The 21,979-nt window shown below is 39.5% G+C and overlaps 1 protein-coding gene across 4 annotated transcripts; it reads left to right on the top strand.

Annotated features, from left to right (window-relative positions):
* Positions 1-132: 132 nt before the first annotated feature.
* On the top strand, positions 133-18,986 carry LOC117243505 (solute carrier family 22 member 21-like). 4 transcript variants are annotated; one of them, XM_033511056.1, is made up of 11 exons: positions 133-549; positions 9,679-9,758; positions 11,153-11,300; positions 12,218-12,431; positions 12,518-12,624; positions 14,304-14,458; positions 15,195-15,384; positions 15,791-15,923; positions 15,998-16,310; positions 16,461-16,645; positions 17,236-18,986. In XM_033511056.1, the coding sequence occupies exons 1-11, from the start codon at positions 524-526 to the stop codon at positions 17,410-17,412; spliced, it is 1,728 nt and encodes a 575-aa protein (XP_033366947.1). In that variant the 5' UTR covers positions 133-523; the 3' UTR covers positions 17,413-18,986. The 4 variants fall into 4 exon arrangements, with proteins under 4 accessions (XP_033366947.1, XP_033366949.1, XP_033366950.1 ...); XM_033511058.1 differs by lacking the exon at positions 133-549 and adding an exon at positions 5,995-6,253 and having other exon boundaries at positions 17,236-17,491; XM_033511059.1 differs by lacking the exon at positions 133-549 and adding an exon at positions 7,209-7,335 and having other exon boundaries at positions 17,236-17,491.
* Positions 18,987-21,979: the final 2,993 nt, after the last annotated feature.

Below are 21,979 nucleotides of genomic sequence, written 5' to 3'. Positions count from 1 at the left end.
AAAAAGAAAGAAAGGGAAACGACGAAAGCAAACGTATGACCTCATTTAAGAAATCATGGAGATATACGCGGTAGTCCAATCAGTCTCATAGAACGTGTCTCATATTCCTAGGAGTATCAAGAATCGTTGATCTAACTTTTATAATAATCTAGATAAGAAAGTGTGATATTAGAGTGAGAAAAATGCCGCGGTTTCTGGCCACGAAGGCCTCGCGTCTCTCTCCCGACTTTTCGTCACATTCGTCGGCCACTGTGCACCAGTCCACCTCCTACTTAGTACTGGGTACAAACTTCTGCCGTCACTGTACGACTAAGCAACGACAAACTTTCGAGTGTCTCTGAAGCTTCGCGAGTTGCGAGAATATAGGACAAAAGAGAGTGCCGCGCGAGAGAGGCGTCAAGTCGAGCGGTTTCGACAATTTTCTCGTCGCGCGTCCGCGGAGGGGAAAATATTTTTCCGCTTTAACAGCAGCCACTCTTTTCACGACTCGAGTACATTAGACGAGTTTCGACGTGACAGGATCATGGGGTCCAGGATGGGCTCAAGAATGTAAGTAATTCATAGGGACGCGTGTTTCATGTTTATTTACGAGCATTTATCCTTCTCCTTGGTCATTCGTTGATCGTAGCGCGTTGTTTCACGTGCAACAAGCATGAGAGGCCAGCGATCGACTGGTTGTTACTCGTGTGAATGATCGTGCGCGAAACGACGCTCTACGGTTTCATTTTGTATTCGATTCTTATTTTTCTTCTTTCGCTGGTGGTTACAATTTTTCTCGTATTTATAGACAGGTCTCTTACGTCACACTGGAACAGTCGTATCTGGAGATACGGAGAAATTTTTAGTCATGAATCGTCTAAAGATAATACGGTCGTTACACTTTGCGACTTACACTCGGAATGGATCAACGTACAGCACGCGCATATTTATTAACCTCGCATACGAGGACGACTCGCGGCTGAAGTTTTATGTTGTCTTGTCGATTTTCTTGTTTGCGATACACCATCATCGACCGGAGTGTTTAATTAAGCATTTTGATAATTTCGCGGAGCAAACAGAATGAAGCGGTGTGGCGCGTCCTACCGTGGTTGATAATTTCCTCAAAAAAGAAAAAAGAAAAAGGAAAAGAAACATCATTGCGATGATTATCGCGAACTACGATCCGCGATGACCTCTTGCAAATGATTCGTTACATCCGACGAATGTGCTGTGCTAAATTAATAATTACAGCGCGTCTTTGTTGCGTGTATTTGACGCAAGGATAAATAGGAAAATATGTTGAGAAACTAATTCTCACACAAGTCATTCATATGCTACTTTAAACAATTTGAATAGCTCCGTATATAATTAGTATAAAGGGCAAACAAACTATTCCCAATTTATTTATCACAAAAAGATAATAAATTCGAAGGTAAATATTAAGAAGGTATATTTATCATCGTCATTCTTCTATTCATAGAACCAATCAACATTTCATAAACACGGCTTCTAAGCAACTTGTATCTTCAAACGTAATTTATTTCACATTAACGAATATTTGAGTTTCATATTGCCATATTCTTATCACGATATCTACATGTAGGTACTTTCTTATGGTACTTTCCTTGAAATACGGTTAGTAGTAGTAGCAAATGAGCAAATAAAAAAATAAGAGCGGATTGTATGTCAGCCGTAAAAAGAACCTTCGCGGTAGCAATAAGCTGGTACGTTTTTGGAAATCGTTTAAGGTTTTCTTTAAGCGTTAGGCCAGACTCTGATCCGATGCAAAATTAGTCAGACTTCCACAAGGTAACCCGGCGTACTTGAGCGTTTTGTTTCGTGATTTACATTTTTTTAAACGCACCGATTTTTCTTTTTCCGACGTTCGATTATCGTCGCACAACGTAACGGAGGTCGCTTGTACAGACCAGGGTTCGTCAACCATCCGGTTGAACACACTGAAATTGAATGGAAATTACTCGGGGCTGCCGCGACGCACGGCCTGGGCTCATTTACCTTGCCATTATGCTTCGCTGACTAATTCGCGCGGGGAATCATTAGTGTCGCGTCGAAACCGACCTTCGAAATGTTTGCAGAATTTAACTCCTATTTACGGGAACGCTTAGAAGCGGCGCGATTCTCGTAATCAATGCCAATTCACGCGGCCAATTTATGCTCTCCTTTTCTCACCTTTTTTTCAAATCTTTTCGTTTCATTTATCTTGAGATCGAACAAGATGACTCGATGTGCAGCTCGGAGGATTTAAAACTCGGAGGTAGAAGCGTTAAATAACGTTATTTGTACGAGTAAATAATTTTTTCCTTCGCGAAGCTTTTGTAACGCGTGATTTCTCGAACATGAATAATTATGCGACCCCGTTTTTCCTTCGTTTGTTTTATTGTACAACCTGTAGATAAGATTTTTCTGTCAGTTGGAGATATTTAATGACGAACATAGTCCACGATAATGCATCGTATGATCGAGGAAAAAAATTGTTGACGAGTAACGAGTGCGCGATATATTTTTCAGTGAAGATTTGGCGATAACTCGGTGCGAATCTTTGGGAACGTAAACCATGGATCACCGCAGGTTTTCATAATTTTCAAATGTTCGGTGTTCGTGTAAAACTGATTTCTAAAGGAAGCGAAAATTATTATTTGTTAAAGATTCATCGGAGGTTTCCTTAACGAGCGACTATCGGCAGGGAATATTATTTGCATTAACGAGATCATGCAAAATCTTGAACAAACAAATTTTAAACAAATCCTAAGCAATCGTCATTCGTTCGATGAATGCAGCCTTTCTTCAACGGTCAAGATAAACGACCATTATCATAAATTTTATTTTTCTTTTATCCTCGTCGATGCAGCTCCCCTTTCGTCTGCTTTTTAACTAGGACAACTAGGTCATGGAACGTTATTTAATTTGATAAACTGCAGTAGTTCGCAAATATTTGTACAGTGAACAATTATCGATCTTCTTACGCTTTCCTTTCCATTGTAATCTTTCTTCTCTTATTTGTCTTTTATTATCGTTGAAAGCTTTTGATCGAAAATATTTAATCGAAAATACTTATCGGCTAAATAATTGATATAAATATGACGTTGTATGGAAGAAATTTCTGGTAACGGTATTCGATATTGTTTTGATTACGAGAAAAACATTTTATCGATATTTTGACGAATCCTTAATGAGATGCGAACTTTTAATTTGAGCCGATAAACCGTGTTTTTTATATCTTGTTTCTTGACTATCGTGTAGTGATAAATAATTCAAATTTCCTAGTTTACATTCCCTTGAGTAAAGAAATCTCGTAACGTTATTCGCATTACGAGATATTTAATACTTTCTGCGATTCTTTATACCGGATTCATCCTTCAGTCACGAGATCCATGGATTAATTTCAAACGCTCTGATTTGAGAATCGTCTGAACGTAATCGTATGTCGATATCAACGATACAATCAGAATGATATATGTAGTAGATTATACCTATCCAATTGAATCATAGTAGAATCGCGCATCGAGAGAGACATGAACACTAATAACAAAATCCACTGAGAAATACGTAAATTAATTTGAAATTTGCTGCGCATTTTCCGTCTTCTGTAATTTTCATAGTCGCCAATATGACGGCGTTCATTACTGCATTCACAGCTGTTTTGCGATTCTCAGGTTCGTCTTATCGGAAAAGCACACTCGATACAATTTCGTTATACCGATACGAGCTCTATCTCTCTAGGAACCAAAATTGTCAACTTTGTTTCTTGAACTTTTCAAAAATTTCAGCCTCAAGTTTCTTAAGTTTCACTTTCGCACAAATACACGCCACGTCGAACAAGTCTAGCGCTATATACGAACGAGCTCTAGTTCCTTAGAAGTGAAAGTAATCAGCCCCATTTCCTGAAAATGTTTAAATTTCCATATCAAAATCTACGCAATTATCGTTCAATTTCGCAGAGATCAAATGATTTAGCTCGGACTTGGAGAGCATTAGTTTGCCTTCTGCGTGGCTCATGGTCATAATTACTCCTATAATTTCGTAGCAAAAATTCAACTACCACAGGTACAATTTCGTCTAATCCGTCATTATTCCGTGTTCCGTTCATCCGGTCGGAACATGGTGGATAAAATGCGGAATCGGGCTAGACAGATCGCGAGAGAGCAGCGAAAACGAGCCACCGATATCGGTTTTCAATTTTGTTCGACGATCGGACGACGGGGAAAACCGATTTTTCCATAGACCCGTTGCATATAACGGTCGATGTAACAATAAACCGTCGCACGTTAGTTGCAACTAAGCTGTCGCATCCGCTCTAAGCCGGCGTAAACCAGTTTTATTTGATTTTTCTCCGGTTGTTTTCGATGAACTGAATAAGACAAAAATACGTACACATGGGCAAGCGAATGCGAACGCGAGCGCGTGTGCTCGTTCGTTCTCTCTTATCTATCGCGTTATCTGTCGGTGTGTCGACCGCGGGAAATCGTGCGCACGGTTTTCTCCGCCCATGTGGATCTAGCGCTGCTCGACCAAGCAAAAACCTGTCACTTTTCAACGCAACGGTGGCAGCGTAAACAAAATAATAGCGCACGCGGGACGTTTAATCCGGGGATTTCCCTAGTCTGGAGCTTCGATATTTCCAGGAGCGTGTTTCCTGGAGCGAGAAAGTGACAGTTTTCGCCACGGGGCTGGCGTTTTTCCGAGGAAACGATGATTCCATCGTTTAGAGCGTTTAGACCATTTTAAGATTGTGTTTTTGGTAACTGCGATCACTTTCGTTTACATATTTCCTTAGCAGGGTGACAATTAAGATCTTCTTTAGATTCTTTCTGACTCAATCGTGTTCCTCCAGCGTTAAAAGATTTTTTAAGATTGAGATTCATGCGAAACGATCGTTGTTAATATGCATATTTGTTTGTTTCAATTCTATGATAAGATATTTTTTAAAACGTTAGAAGAAAGCTTCTGGGTGGTTCTTTAATATTTAAAACGTTTCGAAGTTTAGATTTTAGCAAATTACAGGTTTCGAAAAAATTGCAACGTAATTGCCATTTAATGGTGGCCAGAAGCTCAAGGAGCGACATAATGCCTTTCGTTAAGCACCGTGCAATTGTCAAATACGGTTGACCGTCACATACTTTACGCATACTAGCGTCGAACCGCGAAATTTTAGTAATTAACTGATAATTACTGAACCGTGAGGAAGCTATATTGTTCCAATATTTTACCTAACATAATCATTCGGTGGAAATACAATTTCAGCGTTGTAAATGTCTCTTAAGCGTTGTTCGTCGCACATTAATCACAACGCACTGCAGGCTATGGAGATTTATAATTAGTTTTCTGTCCTTTTTGTCAAACGACTCCAAGCAAAGTGAATTTACGCGATATTCTATTCATCTATCATTCCTTCCATTCTAACATCAGAATTTATCGCGACTCGACAAAGTTGCTCAATATTCGTTAAATCAAAGCTATACTGTCGGCTATAAATAATTAGAACATCCATTCTTTACGTTCATTGGAGAACTTTCACTTTACTTTATTTTTATTATTTTACTTTATTTTATATTATAAGATACATACGTTGCAAATGAAATAACTGATAAAATACTTAGAGAATAAAAACAGTTCAATAGTATCGCAAATAGCGTTCAATTTATGCTAGATATCGATAGGTTGATCGTAAGTATATTCTTTCATTTCGACGATCTTTTTTGGACATTTTATCACTTCTCAAACATTTTTATCGCCAGTCTAGTCGAACCAGCAAGCTCCTCGTGCAGTAAGTTTTCGAAATAGTCATCGGATTATTTTATGGTGTATGCAATTCACGTGAAAGCTACGTGGTACCTGGCCAGCGATAGAGCGAGTGACCTACCGATCGGAAAGGCTAGAACTTTAAGAAGGACCGATTTCCCCTCTCCTTCTGTTTCACTTCTCCCACTGTCTTCACGGGTGATCATTGGGAACAGAACAGAGTCGTGGGCATACGTTTACCTTCAAAGACAGTTGCTGCAGCAACAAGGCGGTCGTGGTCGCTAGACCGATATAGTGTTCTTGGCACGCGTCAATCCGTGATTTTTTTCATTTAACGGTGTTCTTCGTGTCGTGAAGTTAACGAGTCACAAGCAATCGGTGGACACGCAGACGATGGTGTAGGCGTGTTCGCGAAAGAAAACGAAAAGCAGCTGGACACTTGTTTTCACACGTGTTACATACTTTGTTTCGAGTGACAACACGTTGCGGATAGAAACGTGAATTGGTTCTAATTGTGAGTGTAGTTCCTCTCAATCTGTTAAATAAGAAAGAGTTAATTCGTTGCTTGGATTAGCAATTTTTTGAACATAGTAATTTCTTTATATTTTGTTTGCATGTCATCATTTTACTTGGTAATAAGTCACAGCGTAATAGTTCAACACAATTGAAATTCATAAAATTTGCAGTCCACGGATTTTTCCAACTATACATGAGTTTTTGGTTCGTATAACAAGAGTTCGTTTAATCAGAGTTTATTAATGATTAATTAAAATCTTGTTTGACTATATACCGTTCATATAAATGGAGTTCTACCGTGTATTATATTAAAATTTACGCTGACTAAAACCAACTTAATGGAACTTAATTTGCATTTATTAATATCTGATTCTGCGAATATAGAATTATCTGGTTAAAGGATGATTCAGTTAGCAAGTTACAAGCATGTTATATTAAATATAGTAAAATATTGCAAATAGGTTTGGTCCAACGAATATTGATATTTTTATCGGTTCACATTAGATCTCGAAGCGTATCATATTTTCTTCGTCCACTGTTAATCCTGGGAACTTTTGTGTTCTCATAGAACAAGAATCACCAGAATGAATGGAACGATCTAAGATACGCGATCGTAATTACACGAGTACATGGAATTCGATCTGAGGTCGTTTGTCTCTTGATCGAGATAGGTTCTTGATTTAGAGTACCATCGAATGGGTGCAATTATTCTTTTCGTTCAGATGGTAGCTGGAAATTGTTCCGTGTTCGTTGAAGACTTAGGTCCAATTGCACGTCAAGTTAAGAAGAATAGCGATCAGATGAAAGCGTTTAAGTTGATGATTACAATTGATAGTATAACAAGAGTGCGTTTCAAGGTAGACGATATACCCGATATTGTTTGTTTGTTCCTCTTGTTGCGTTTATTTAGTTCCGCCTCGTTTCAGTTGATCGAATCGCGATATTGTAATTGACGAGTCGAGTTAGACTTTAATTCAGTTGACTGGGCGACCTATCCGGATCATCAGCTATTGAGCAGAAAATTTTCGTTCAGTGAAAATTTTAATTGTAAGAACCGTTCGAGATACGAGTAAAACAGTGGTAAGAAGAATTTCATACAATTGCTATGTTTTAGATAATGTAGGATTTCTTTCGACGTGATTTTTAGCGATGTTTTTAATCCTCGTATCGAGGCTCGATTAAATTTAATCTAAAATTAATCAAACGATAAATGTAAATTTTCAGTAAAACTGTTTCTAATTTTAACGCATTATGTACTTCTCGCAATAATGTGTTCTGTTACCAATAGTCAACAGATCTTTTTCACACAGCTCGATGAATATCCAGTCATGCATGAGCTAATAATTTCTTTAAGGCTTTTAAAAACTTCATTACGTTTTCGAGTAACTTTTTTTCCCTAACCATGTGCAACAAAACTAGTTATAAAACCAGCTGCTAATCAGCCGAGTCGTTAAAACTGGTCGGAGCGTAAAGTGAAGAAGGAAAAATTCGAGGACGTAGAAAAGATATAGCAGCCGTAGTAATGCGATACGAACCGCGCACATTGGCGTCTTTATTGAAGAATTAGGATTCTTTATGACAGGTCGTTTATATCGTTAAATATATGTTAATCCCACCGAGTGTCTGAATGAGTAGCAGGCATCGTGGAATTACGCGCGAAGGACAAATGACCTGGATCCATCTGCGATCCAATCTTTACGGTCAATTCAACGAATGTCGCTGCGTCTTCTCCTTGGATTCGCGTTTAGGTAGTTCGTCACGCGTGCAACAATGCCGCATAATATCCCGTATCTCTGCGAGCTATCGTGTGACGAATTTTTTGCATGACGTAAAACTCGAAACATGAAAGAACGTCACAGGCGAACGCTATTATCCTCCTTAGTTAAGACGTTCTAGCATTTTTCCTTTTTTCAAGATCTGTGGAAATACCTTCGTCGAATATTTCGCTTTTTAAATAGGCTTACAAAACAATGATTGGTTATATGTATTTTAAATTGAATGAAAAAGAATCGCACAAAGGAAATGATAAAATTTCAGAAGGACATTTTAGTTAAGAAGGGCAAAGTGTAATTCAGGAAACGAGGAATCTTGGGACGATTAACAAATGTAAAAGATACAGTTTCAAGTTCTGCCGTTCGTTCGTTGTTCCAAATCCTCCGCGTGTGACATCACCTTGTAATAATCACAATTTATCTATCCGGGAACTCGCTATCGAAATGAAAAAAAGGAAGAGAAGACCGAAGAAAAATTACATAGTAGTTACATGTCGGCGATAAATAACAATAAACCGATGATTTACGAAGACAATGCGGAACGTGCTCATTTTCTGTGGTATGCCCAGCTTCCACGTTTATATTTATCGAACGAGATTGAAGAGCAACGACGGATCGTTTCCTCCTTGAAACGTTAAATCGGCATCGTGTAGTTGGTTACGGGAGGATCGTCAAGGAGACGGCTCGCCACGAACTGCATATAAATACAGAGTATCGAGACGTGCAATAGTTTCAGACGCGCTCTTTCGTATTAGAAAGTCAATGGTATGAAAGACCGTCGCTAAACGATGATCATACCGATGGCTCTGATGTCCGACTAGTCTATCAAGATTCCTCTTTTCTTATACAGACCATTTTATAGTCTATTTATACAATGAAATCCTTGAAAAGATTGAAATCGTTTCGATAAAAACGAATGGGAGCGTGCAGTTCCGGTTAGAAATCGGTCAGCTAGGGTCCGAGAGCATGGCTCCATGACGCGCTGATTTTCATGTATATATGTATGGGACGATGTGAACGCCTCTGTTTGCACTGGTTTTTCCTTTGTCTCTCTTTTAGTGTCCACTCGCTTCGATTCGCGCCAGTAGAAAATCGGGATTCGCCGCGAGCAGTTGGTTGCGATAGCGCGTCGAGTTCGTGCGAACACGCGGGCAGCTCGTTTCCCTTTTATCGGGCGTTTATCGGCTGGACCTTGTGTCAACGATTACGTTTTCATCCAGCTCCATCCAACTTCTCTGCCAACAGTTAGTTTTACATCGACGATTTTGCTTTTACGTCGATTACGACAATCTGAAACAGCGATGATAACTCGCGGATACGAACCATCGTGTGTCTTGCACGCATCGTTCGTTTCTTCGCCGCGTTAAGACTAATCGGATGACAGACGACAGGCGTGAAAGTCCCGTTCGCGACTGGTTTCTTTGTGTCTTTTTGTCTTTTTACGTTCTTTCCCTTTGCAGAGCGTCTGTAGAAGCACCTTAGTGCGATCTCGTTGCTTTTATGTAATGTTCGTGTTGAATTGCGTCGTTTCCGCGCGTTTTTTTTTTCGAGCAGCCGACGATCGAACAGCAATTTGATCTTCGAAGCAGGGTCAATGGAGGAGCGTTTCCCACGGATCAGGCATAATTCTCGAATCTCTGTATGTTTGCAGCCTGAGAGGCGACGAGGAGGACAGCATGAAGCTCTTTTCCTCGCAGAACGGCGAATCCTCGACGCCCAAAGATGGGACAGGTAATCGCTTGTTTTGTTAATATTATATGTATGTATCGTATGTAGGTTTATGTCTTAGATCTGAATCGGTAGGTATCTCCACGATATGATGCCGATTTGCCTGTACATGACAAATTTTGCTAGCATGCGGAATTTATTTGTTGAAATATAATGCAGACAACGAAAATAAAATCGTATATTTTGCGTTCGAAGAAAAGGAAATTGAAGAGACTAGAGGAAAAGTAGTACAATACATATTTACATAATTTTTCGTAGGTGATGTATAAGTATATTATGTTACAAATGCAGTACTCCTAATAGAAAACAGATATCTGGTATACAACATATGCCTAAATGCATACGTTATACGACGCGTTAAGAAGTTAGTGGAAAAATCTGTATGCTTGTAGGCAGTAAAACAGGTTATTATATTTTCGCATAAGAATTTTGAAATTCATGAAGAAATAAAATTCTATATAAATGTAAATCGTATATATTTAGAAAAAAATATAGTTCTTTTCTATTGATTTCTTTAATTAAAAATGTAAATATGGCAGTACTCTACATTCGAATGATCTAGTTACAATAGTGATTTCATTCTTAACACTTTCATCTCCTCGTATGTCTGCCTTATTGAATAGCAAAGAATATTAAAAAATTTATTTTTGCATGTCGTAGATCGTAGATAGGTCATGGCATTATATAATTACCACGTCGATTAGTCGCGTGCCCATTTGCAACCCACCGGCGCGATTTGCTTGACGCATCTATTCGTCTTGATTAGACGTAACTCGAGTTAATCGTTTACTATTGTTTGTCGCCTATTGCTGGAATTACAAAGAGATCTACGCGAAGACCGTGCTTGAAAGAAAATCAGTAAGCGGTTTGTATTGTTTAGTTGCGCGACTCGTTAACAACGCCGGCTAAATCAATTAGACACTCATTCTGGTCTAAGTTTGCGTTAACTGAATCACAACAATAACAATGTTCGTTTAGCCGACAAGAAAATAAGGGAGATACAAAAAAAGTTGATTTTAACGATGACGAATAAATCAATGGCTGCTAGACCACACCGCTGTGATTACTTGACTAATAGCAATGAAGCAAGACACTTGATATACAATTTAAAAGGAAATTATCATGATCGCGATTACGCGTATCAGAGGAGGCGGAGGATGTAAAATCACGTTTTCTTCGTCTTTTTTCCTTTCTTGTAAGCTCGTGGCAGAAATATCGCGTGTCAACGGCAGGTGCCGATTTTCACCGGAGAATCTGCTGGCTCTAGGGTTCAAGAGTTTCACGATCGACTCGATTTCCTCTTTTCTCCATGCTTTTCCTCCGAATGATAGAATTTTTAGAGACCAGACGAATCGAACGGTATCGTTTGATCGTTTGGAAAACCGTGTTTTTCGCAGAGGGAAAGAGAGGATCGGACAGGAAGCAGGAAGTGGATCGCTTCGGATACTATCAAATGACCATGTTCGCGATAATCAGCCTGCCTCTGTTCTTGTCAGCAGGATTCACGCTTGCCTACGTATTCACAGCCGGCGAAGTTAAATACAGGTACGTTACCACGTGATGCAACCAGCGATTCGAGCAATGATTTTATTTTTTCTTTTCGTGTTTTTCATTTTTTGTCTATCTCCGTGTAATTTATCGTGTGTATGAGCGCCTCCTTTGTTGTTCGAGCTACTCGGGGCTAGTCGCCTACAGCGAATCAGTGTCGTTTATGGCTCGTGCTCGGAAGAATAAACTCTGGCGAGAAGGCTTGAATAATGCGCGCCGGTCAAGTGCAATCAACGAGGAGCACCTAATGCTCCGCGACTACATGAGTGATCGAACATTGAATTATGTAATCGATGCGACGGATAATCGATTACTTTATTAGCCATCCTGTTAACTTTTTCGCGGTAGACGAGCTTTAGACGCGTATAGCGACCACGTTTACGCAGCTAACTGTATTTTATTGAAGCAACTCACCGCGCTCTGTTAACAAATTTAACGTTATTTTAAGAGGAAATTTCTTCGAATAACGTTCTATAGACCTCTGCTGCTATACTTCGAATAATTATTAATAAATTTGTAAAACGCAACATTGCTGAGATGGATCACTGAACCAGATTTACTTTAATGATTATTTATGTGTTGCGTTAACAGTACAGTTACGTCTTTCGTTCTTACAGTCGCTGAAAATTTTGAATTAAAGCAGGAACGAAGATCCGAAGCAGTTTCGTGATATTTTCACCAGACAATAAAAAATTATTGAAGGAGGTCAATTTCCCATATTAGGATTAATTATAAGATATATTTTACCACATTAAAGACTATCAGTTCTATCGTCGAAAACATTCCGGGATATTTATATAGAACAGAAAAATTCACCTACTCAAATAATTCCCGGAAAGATATCTCCTCCTTAACATTTCGATCTTCATTAAAAAATTCTCATCTTGATAAATGTATGATTATTCAAAAAATAGGTGCGCGGTATCAGAATGCGAGAATCCATTGAATACGAAGTTCGACGAGTCCTGGGTACCGGACTCTGTGCCGAACGTGTCGGAGATGTCCAAGTGCATCCGATACGTCGTTCAGAATCACACGGGGGCGTGCACAAATCAGACTTTCACTAACGCTACCCAGAAATGCGATTCGTGGATCTACGATCCATCGGAGAACACGGTGCTCAGCGAGGTAAAACCGACCGAGCCATCGACAGATCGTAGCTAATTACGGTTAGTTAGATGACTCACGTTTATCCTATCATTTTCTCGATACAGTGGGACCTCACCTGCCACAGCAATCGATGGAAACTCACGCTCGTGGGCACGATAAATAACGTTGGCCAATTCGTCGGACTGATCTTCGCTGGATATATATCGGACAAGTGAGAAACAATCATTAAAATTTGCGATTCCTACGACTCTCGGATTTTTTATGTCACAATCTCGTTTTCGTTTTAATGTTCCAAAGAAACCTTTGATACGAAATTGAAACTAGAAATCACGCGTATCAATAGCGATTTTTTCACATTGTCTTCAAATTTGGCAAATTTTCTAACGATAGAAAAATACGATTCGATTGGAAATTACCGAAAGAGTATATGTAGCAAAATTGATTAGAAGACCGTGGACGTTTAGGCAAATTATATTTATACAAATATAATTAAACAAATGAAGCCTAAGCAGAGAATTGTTTTACGTAATATAATACGATTACGAGTACTTTTGGACACTGTATGTATTTTTTAATGTTATATGTGTTCTATGTATTTTGGTATTTTCAAATTTCTATTAAACCTACAAAAGTCCGAAATCTATCAATTAGTTCTTGTCGGTTCGAATCTCAAGTCTAGATAATGGAATCTATTGGATTCGAACCGGATATCTAACGACGTTCGATCGAAGAAGAGGGTTGCAACACTTTAACTGAGATTCGGTCGAAATCAACAGGTCGTTAGTGTTCGCTTATCGAAATTATCTCACAAAACGTGGAAAAACGTGTGAGAGATAATTAAGATGCTTGATAACACAGAGAAATCGAACCGTGACGGATTTATCCTGAGGTCTATGAAGTTTTTCTCTAGACTATTTCCTGCAGTACGAACTCGACGATCTTCGAGGTTTTTAGAGCGTTTTATGACACGTGCTAGAGTGTCCCTGGAGAACCGGAACTCCGGTATTCAGACAGACGACTTTCGCGAGTCTGTAGTTTGTAAATCCTAATTCGAAGTCGGGGAATACTTGAGATTGTCCAAAGGGGAAATTGTATTTAAATGAAACTGTACTTTGGGCGAACTTTGAAGATCTATGACAATGATTCGAACTTGCAGGTTGTTTTTCGAGATTCCCCTTTTTGAACGATCAAGGGACTCGTAACGAGAACCATTCTTGTCGAATTTTTTAATATTCGAGATAACAGCGTATTTTAATCGTTAGAAGAGAAATTCATAAATGATCTATCGTCGCATAAAAATTGATTTTCTCTAGAAGAATAACTTTTGTCAAATCCGTTTTTCACCAGAATAATTCTTGCCAAGTTACCAAGGCTATTATTTTTAGTGAGACAGTTATGTATTTTGGACTACCACAATCATTGCTTTCTTAAACGATGACTCACATATCGCCATAATTCAGTTTGATAATAGCCACGAAGAATAAAAATACTGATGTTCTAACTATTCCACTGTTTGTTATTCTGATTTCATAAAGAGAGTATATTGTCCATCGTACTATTCCAGTTTGCGCAACTTCGTGATTATATCGATATAGCTCGTCTTAGTAATTGCGTGATATGATAAATATTTTATTTCAAAAATAGAAATCTATCGAACGAAAACAAAAGACGTTGAAGTATTTTCTCCTTTTTCTGAAAAAATATGAAAATTGACAAGGATAGTTTTCGCTATGAACCTTCTCACTCCTCTCGTTCCTATCAAAAACCTTCTGGAGTTACATCGAGAATATAGTTCGTTGAAGCTTTTATGGGAATCATCGACAAATAGGGAAGCGCTGTCTAGTCGCCAAATCCTCAACGTCCGCTTATATTTCGTTTCGCTACTTTCAGATACGGAAGACGCACGATACTGACACTCACCACATTCCTAAGCGGAATCAGCGGCCTGATACATTCCTTCTCCGTGAATTATTGGATGTTTCTCGTGTTCGAATTTATCGACGCGACTGTCGCGGCCGGTATCTACAGCGCTGGATTTATTTTAGGTGAGTTAATAACGAGGCAAAGTAAGGGAAGATGTTCGACGTGAATAATGCTGATATAAATAACGGCCATGTTTCACATGCCACTGGCCACTCGATGCAGGAACCCTTCGATATCGAAAAACGTAACTGAAGGTAACCATTGCTGTTCTCCAGTTTACCATTGTCACGCTTATAATTTCACCGATATTTCATGTATACGTAAATACAATATTCATATAGTGTATATATTATAATGCACGTTTCAATAATGCCAGCTCCAATAATTCGTCAGAAAAGTCTTTCAATCACCTATCACGATTTATCAGATCAAGCGACTCTGATCTCTTACGGATCTCAGAATCAGTGTTAGCAATACACATCGATTATCATTTATCGATATAGACGTTTGTAATGTTTTCTACATTGCTGGACATTTTTATTAACAAAAATATCGGTGGCTTTCTTTTGCTTCTTTAATTTAATTTGTTCGCAGAGCAATATCGAACCTTGATCTACTAGTTGATAGCTTTCATCTCAATAAAAATGTAACCGATTGAAGCGGAGATTCACTGAGAACATAGTTAGATGCCTGTTCTTTTGAAGTATCTTTCTGACAAATTAAACATCTGAACAACGACGAATTTGAACTCTTATGATAGCATAAGATTGTCAGAGAATGCATTCGCTGTAACCATAATCTAAATTGCTAGCGAATAATCGCAAGTTCACCGTATGAGCAACGTTTGATTATTTTCAGGGATGGAAATGGCAGGAGTAAACGGTAGAGTGCTAGCCAGCACGATCATCTGCTGCATGTTCGCAGTGGGTGAGATGCTACTCGGTTTGATCGCGATGTGGCTTAGATCATGGCGGATGATCCTTCGAATGGTTTACGGTCCGGCATTGCTCGCCATCTTATTGCCCGTCCTGATCCCGGAATCAGTCAGGTAATTTCCTTTGGCGAATGTTTCATTTGCATTGTCCCGACGCCTTGTTAACGATCTCGAAATGAACTCCCTTAAACGCGTTCCACGACATCCGGCTAATTAACCGATGAACTTTTCACGTCACTGCGCCCTTGATTGGACCTCGGTACTCTCTAATTAATTAACACGGATCACGATACCGAGGGATCGTCGAGGATGTGTAGGCTGCTTTTAATCTTTGGTTCAAGCTGTAACTGTATTCTATCAGATTACTTTTCTCATCGTTCCTTTTTTTTTATCTACGCTATAGGTTATCGATAAAGCGTATTCTATACAAAGATACTCTCAATCGTTTCCCCGTTCGAAAATTACTGTAGAAAAAAAAAAAAGAAAAAGAAAAACATACACAATGATGCCCATTTTCAAGGTGGTTATTGGCGAATGGAAAACACGAAAAGGTAGAAAGTATTTATCGGAGAATGGCGCGTATTAACGGACTACAAATCTCCGAGGAAGCCATTGGAGCGTTCAAAGAATTGAACATGGTGAAAACAGAAAAGGTAGGATTAATTTTCAAGGAAGTACGAAGGAAAATATTCGAGTTCGAAACGTTATCTGGCATCGTATTTTTCAGACGGAACAATTGGTACAAGCCGAAAAGAAGTCACCAGCGATGCAAGTTTTAAATAGTTCGGTGATGCTCACTCGGTTGCTGGCGTGCTCGTTTTGCTGGTTGACGAACACTTTCGTCTATTATGGATTATCGTTAAACTCGGTGGCTTTCGCCGGTGACAAATACGTTAATTTCATACTAGTAGCCATCGTCGAAATCCCGGCTTACTTTCTGACCTGGTTCCTGACCGATTACATTGGTCGTAAAGCTACCCTTTCCTCGTCTTTCTTACTGAGCGGAGTGTTCTGTCTGGCTATACAATTCGTACCGACAGGTAACCTGGATTTTCTTTGAAATTCCCTCTGCAATTTACAGCATTTTGCCTTACATCCCTTTTATATTACTTGTTTGAAAATGTTCGAGTGGTGACAGATTAATTTACAAAGGGAACGTCAAGTATCGATAGACAACGAATCCATTGCAGGTTCGCTGAGCTTTCTACCACTGATCTTGTACATGGGCGGGAAATGGTGTATTACGATGTCCTTCTCGACGATTTACATTTACACGACGGAGCTGTTCCCTACGAACTTGAGACACTCCCTTCTTGGAATTTGCAGCATGACTGGCCGCATGGGGTCAATATTGTCACCGCAAACTCCTCTTTTGGTGAGTCTACCACCGCAAGAATGTACATCGTAGAACGATACCGATACGAGCAGCTTGTTGCATGCTTGCGCTTTATTTTCGAACAATACGAGCGAAACAAAGATTCTGATTTATCGATATGTTAAGCTTGCGGATTAAGCAAGGCTTAAAGACCGGACAAAATAATCACAAAGGGCTTTGTGGCTTTTGCAGACGCGAAATTTTACATTGTAGCTATTTCTACACAGTTGTGCATTTGTCCTTCGTTTCGGTGGATTAGTACAATTACATTAATATTATCACTATAAGATACGCTAATAAATTTTTTTACCCGACAGTAATAGATTTAATAACGAAACAGATAACATTTTTGCTCGAAGTAAATTGCGATAATAAAGTACAACTTAAGACTTATCACATGTCAATTTAATAATATCATTAGTTGGTATAGCGTGCAAGAGGACCAATTGCCTTTCGTGTAAAAGTATTCATGCTCAAATAACAATCTATAAATTTTCGCGAAATGAATTTTTCACGGTAGAAATACATGCAATATATAGATATAATGTACTTCGTCTTCTCGCATTTTTACGTATATTTTTATGATACAGGCACAAATAATGCCGGAGTTGCCGTTGATTCTGTTTGGATGCATGGCGTTATCCGCGGGGCTGCTGTCTCTATTCTTCCCGGAAACATTGGGAACCAAACTTCCGGACACGGTGTGGGAGGCGGAGAATATCGGTAAAGTGCAGCAGAAACAGGAACTGCAGGATTCGCCGTCTTAAGGGCGGTCGGAAGCAACGCGGCTCGTTATAAATCCCGAAAAGAACAAAACGCAAGAGACAAATGGAAGAGAATAGGGACAAAGGAAACCAAAAAAGAAAAAAGTGTGAAAATCAACGAGACAGAGTTGAAACGAATAAAAAACGAAACCGAATTGAAAAAAAGAAGGAGAAGGTGGTGGTGAGAAACGTGCAGCAGCAATGACTTTCAGAAGTTTTTCTTCTCCTGGTGCGAAGAAAATCGGTCGTGACTATTCGATTCATGGCTTGAAAGCTCGCGAGTGAAACGCGCGACGAAACTCCTAAAACGGAGGGAGCTTAAACGCGCGCTGTTACACAGTACCCTCGTTTTCAATGCATTGAAATCAACAGAGTTCGCTTGTGATCAATTTGCCATAAAATTGACTGGTCGCGAAACGAGTTGACGAGTCGTTGATTATAGATGAAATAGTCAAGGGAGACAGATAGTCTCCGGGGAGGATTGGCAACAATTTATCAGACCTAGTCGATAATTCGCCAGCTCGTTTGTTCCTTTTTCGCTTGAGCAACCGATAGATAAGGCGCGCGAGATCGTTCCACTCCCGTTCGTGCAATGTCCGTTTAATTTTTAACGTGCTTAATTATGCCTCGTTGCTGCCAGTTAAGGCTATCGTTCGACATGTTGGTGTATCTGTCGTCTAGACGTCTACATATGTACGATGAGTTTTATTAAATACACACGAATTATGCGTGCATTGTCCCATGATGTTTCTTCCATTTAGGAGAGAAAACATAAATATACTCAGGTATTTTCACAGTATTGCTGCATCATGTTCATAAACACGTATTAGTAATTACGTCAGGCTCTTGTCTGTATTTCTGAGTCAAGCATTTTAGAAATGTATATCGGCCATCGTCGTTGTATTTTAAGACGTGTAGAGCATCGTGCCATGATAGTGCATCGTTCAGAAGGACGAGATAATAGCGGTAATTTAATTTCATGTATAAATATATATATACATACATATGTATATGTGTGTGTATGTATATGTTTACGCGAGGATATTATTATTCTAAACGAGTATTCCGCCGGTGGATACTTACGTAGTCGTGTACAAACCGTAGTAGTACAATTGTTTCATGGAAATTATATAGGAGCACACGGTGGATAGGCCACGATGCTGTTTTAGAGAATTACGAAGAGCAATTGTATTACGAACGATGCTCGTGACGATGGGAATATTTTGTCACGTTATTTGCAATAGTTCTTATGATGCTGAATCTTTCGTGAGAGTATTATTAATTTCGTTGCCACGTAGTATTAACTGAAATATTAATGTAAATATCCTCGACCATGGTAGTTCCTCTCCAACGTGTTTTCATCAACGATAACTCATAACCTGTATATAGAATTGTTGATGTCGTTAGAAGATATTTCCATCGTGTCGCGAGTAGCGGAATTTAACGACGCTTCACAGGCAATCGTATTTGTTAAGACGGAGTTAAGAATATTCGTACATAGCAACGCATCATACGTGTACTAAACATTAATGTAACAAGTAAACGTAATTCTGATGATACATAAGCATTTACGAAATCCTTTGGTTGTCGTTGATTTTACCTTTGACGTTTGCAAGAGTTCCCTTGGCATACTTTGAAACAATAGCTTAGGAAACTTCTGCTTAAATACTAAAACGTAGCAAGCTGCAGTGTCTGACTGACGTTTCACTCAAATTCAAACGATTTTCAGCACCTGGTTCTTCCAATTATAAATCATGCTACATTTTGTTTGTATCTTTACAATTCTGTTTATTTGGTGATTTTAGTAAATCCTACGTATTTGAAATATACGTAGAAGCTACCAGAGAAGATGGAAACATTAATTATTACTAAAAATATGACGAGAAGCATCTCAAATCGTATGGTAGTTACAGTTAAAAAAGACCCAATTTCTTTCTTGTCAGAAGCAAAATAGAACGACACGATCGATAAAGCCTAATAGAAGGAGCTTAATAACCACGAATACGTTAATCTTTGCATAATGTTTACGTTACTGAATATTCCATGTTGGCATGTGTCCCTCCACTCGAGTTTTTAAATGAAAGCACGCTGATATTATCTGTTCTCATTTGGAGAAAATGGGGGCCAAAGTTGGCTTTTGTGAGGCATAAAGAGTTAGATGTGACCCGGCATCCAGCGCACAATGTCAAAGGACTAATGTCGCGTAAAGCCATTACCATCGTCGTTGGGATATTTTAATATACACGGGGATTTAGATATTTCATTCTGACAAATTCTCGGTCTCCCAACGCTGCTCAAAGGAAATTGAAGCGAGCGCCGGACTAGCCGACGGGCTGCAATAGGGCCGCGTATGCTGCACGCGATGCGGCTGGTTATTTTATGTTTACAGATGACTCGACGTCTCGCAATAAATATTGTTGTCCGGCCTACAAATCTTCGCGGCTTCGCATTCGTCCTTGTTTCTTTTTTCGTATTCATGAAACTGCACCGGACGTCCTCTCCTTTTACGTATCGTTCTTCGTAGCACCGGGCCTTCGCATTATGAAAATCTCAATAACGTTACCGATACACGCGTATCTTCGATTCGTGTCGATTTCAACGAGAAAGATAACATAAAACGTTCGACGAACACATGTAACCCTGTTATTGCCAGTTATACGTAAAGGAAGAAAAGAAATAATCAATCGTGTGACTAATCACATCCTATCAGACTGATTCTGCACAATACATGCCGCGACATTTCCACGAACATAAATAAATTCTAATACGAATGCGAATGGAGCGTAAAAACAATCCGCGATATGCACTCTGATGTGTTATCGGAGGCGTCGCTCGCCTTTGAAAACAACGTCGAGCGAGAACAAAATCAGCGAACAGCATTGTGACGTTTCCATAATAATGCATAATGGAAATCGATGGTATCGTTACGTTCGAACGAGAACGCGAAAAAAGTTTGCCGACTCGCGCAACGAGGGAAACGCTTCGCTAGAAATACACCTGGCTTGGTAAAATTGTTCTGAAGCGGCGAATTTAATTAATATAATGCACGCAGATCCGTAGTCTCCTTTAACCTCGATCTCTCAGCCGATCGAACGAAATGAATGCTTTGCCGTTCAGCCTGTATAAATCCGGGGAATACGCGGATTCGCGCGTCTTCGAACGCGTATCATGCTCGATGCACCTATGTGCAACCTTTATCCTGGATTATCTACATGCTCGATGGGGTTGTCGAGGTGTGTTGGCGAACGGCATGCTTTCGATCTGGCACGGTACGCGTCCGTTTATCGACGACCGGGAAGGAAGAAGAAAAAAACGAGGACGATTCCAGACGCGAATAATCCTGCGGAAAAGGAAAAGGTGCATCGATAAGCTCGTCGATATACGGCGCGTTCTTTGTTCGAGGGTTTCCGAGTACGCTGCCGCGGTTGCTATCCTCGTTTGAGTTACTGCTCTCTGCCTGCCGAGATGCTGTTATCGATGCTGTTCCCGGAAGGAGATAATGGAGATACGCGGCTATTCATCCCAGAGAAATGAAAGTCGAGTTTCCTCTCTGCTCTTTCTCTCTTGACTTTGCCCTTCGTTTGGCGTTTCAATTCGCGTAACATACACAGCGCGTCATTTAAGTGAATTCGAAGCTTTCAAAGGATTTTTGAAAAATTCTCTTTCGACTTTGCATTTGGAAATTTGGCGTTTGCCTCTGAACTTTCGCGATGTAGCTCTCGATTAAGTGAATTTCGGAGCTTTCAGAGAATTCTACGTTACGATGTTTCACGTTAAAGGATCTTTGACAAATTTTCCTCTACATTTGGAAATTAGTTTATTCAAGAGCTTCTTTTAAAGTCCGTCTTTGCATTCACGGTAAAAAGTATACGATGAATCGTTATTGTGTATTGCTTAAAAAAATTAAACCCCGAAAAATATCAAGTTTACAACATCAGATTACAGAATTGCACAAAAATTTTTCTTCCATTTTACATCTAGAAATTTAACATCCGTCTCTCAATTCGCAATATCTGTAGCATATAGCGTGGATTGTTGTATCTAAGTTTCTGAATGAATTCTGTAGCTTACAGAGTGTCCCAAGTTAAATCGTTTTACGTTATTTTCAAGATGTCTAATATTCGCGACGCTAACATACGAAGTTAAAACTACGGCGGTCAGTTTTCACGAAAGCATTCCCTGCGAGCGAAGTATCGATTAAACGGTTGATAGCAATTTCCTGCAGACGGCAGGTCGATTCGTTAACACGAAAATATGATACGGATTTTATTAGCGGGTGAAATGGAAGCGATTTTGTTTCTCGCGCGGTGGCACACTTTTTTGCCGGAGCTCGCGCGATTAACGCCGTGGTCTGCGTATCGTTTCGCGTTGTTACACGGCGCGGAACAGCTGGCCGAAGAGTTCAATTTTTGTCGCGCCGGAACAGGCGACGATTTAATGAAAACACTGGCGATCGTATTTCCATGGAAAAAAATCTTCCACCAAGAACAATTCCACTGTCACCTGCCGAACGTGTGTCACGTTTTCATTACGATCCAAACGAATTGGATAAGAAACAAGCTTGACAACA

This window comes from Bombus vosnesenskii, unplaced genomic scaffold (genome assembly GCF_011952255.1).
Source record: "Bombus vosnesenskii isolate JDL3184/JDL3185 unplaced genomic scaffold, Bvos_JDL3184-5_v1.1 scf7180000013266, whole genome shotgun sequence".
NCBI classification, from domain to species: domain Eukaryota; kingdom Metazoa; phylum Arthropoda; class Insecta; order Hymenoptera; family Apidae; genus Bombus; species Bombus vosnesenskii.
Note: the sequence above shows the minus strand (reverse complement) of the source record. Positions and strands in the feature narration are given on the sequence as shown.

Bases quoted from the DNA above. Each gene is read 5' to 3' on its own strand.
- LOC117243505 (XM_033511056.1), top strand. From the start codon at position 524: ATGGGGTCCAGGATGGGCTCAAGAAT. The intron at 12,432-12,517 runs GTAAAACCGACC...TTCTCGATACAG, and splicing joins AGAACACGGTGCTCAGCGAG to TGGGACCTCACCTGCCACAG. The intron at 15,924-15,997 runs GTAGGATTAATT...CGTATTTTTCAG, and splicing joins ACATGGTGAAAACAGAAAAG to ACGGAACAATTGGTACAAGC.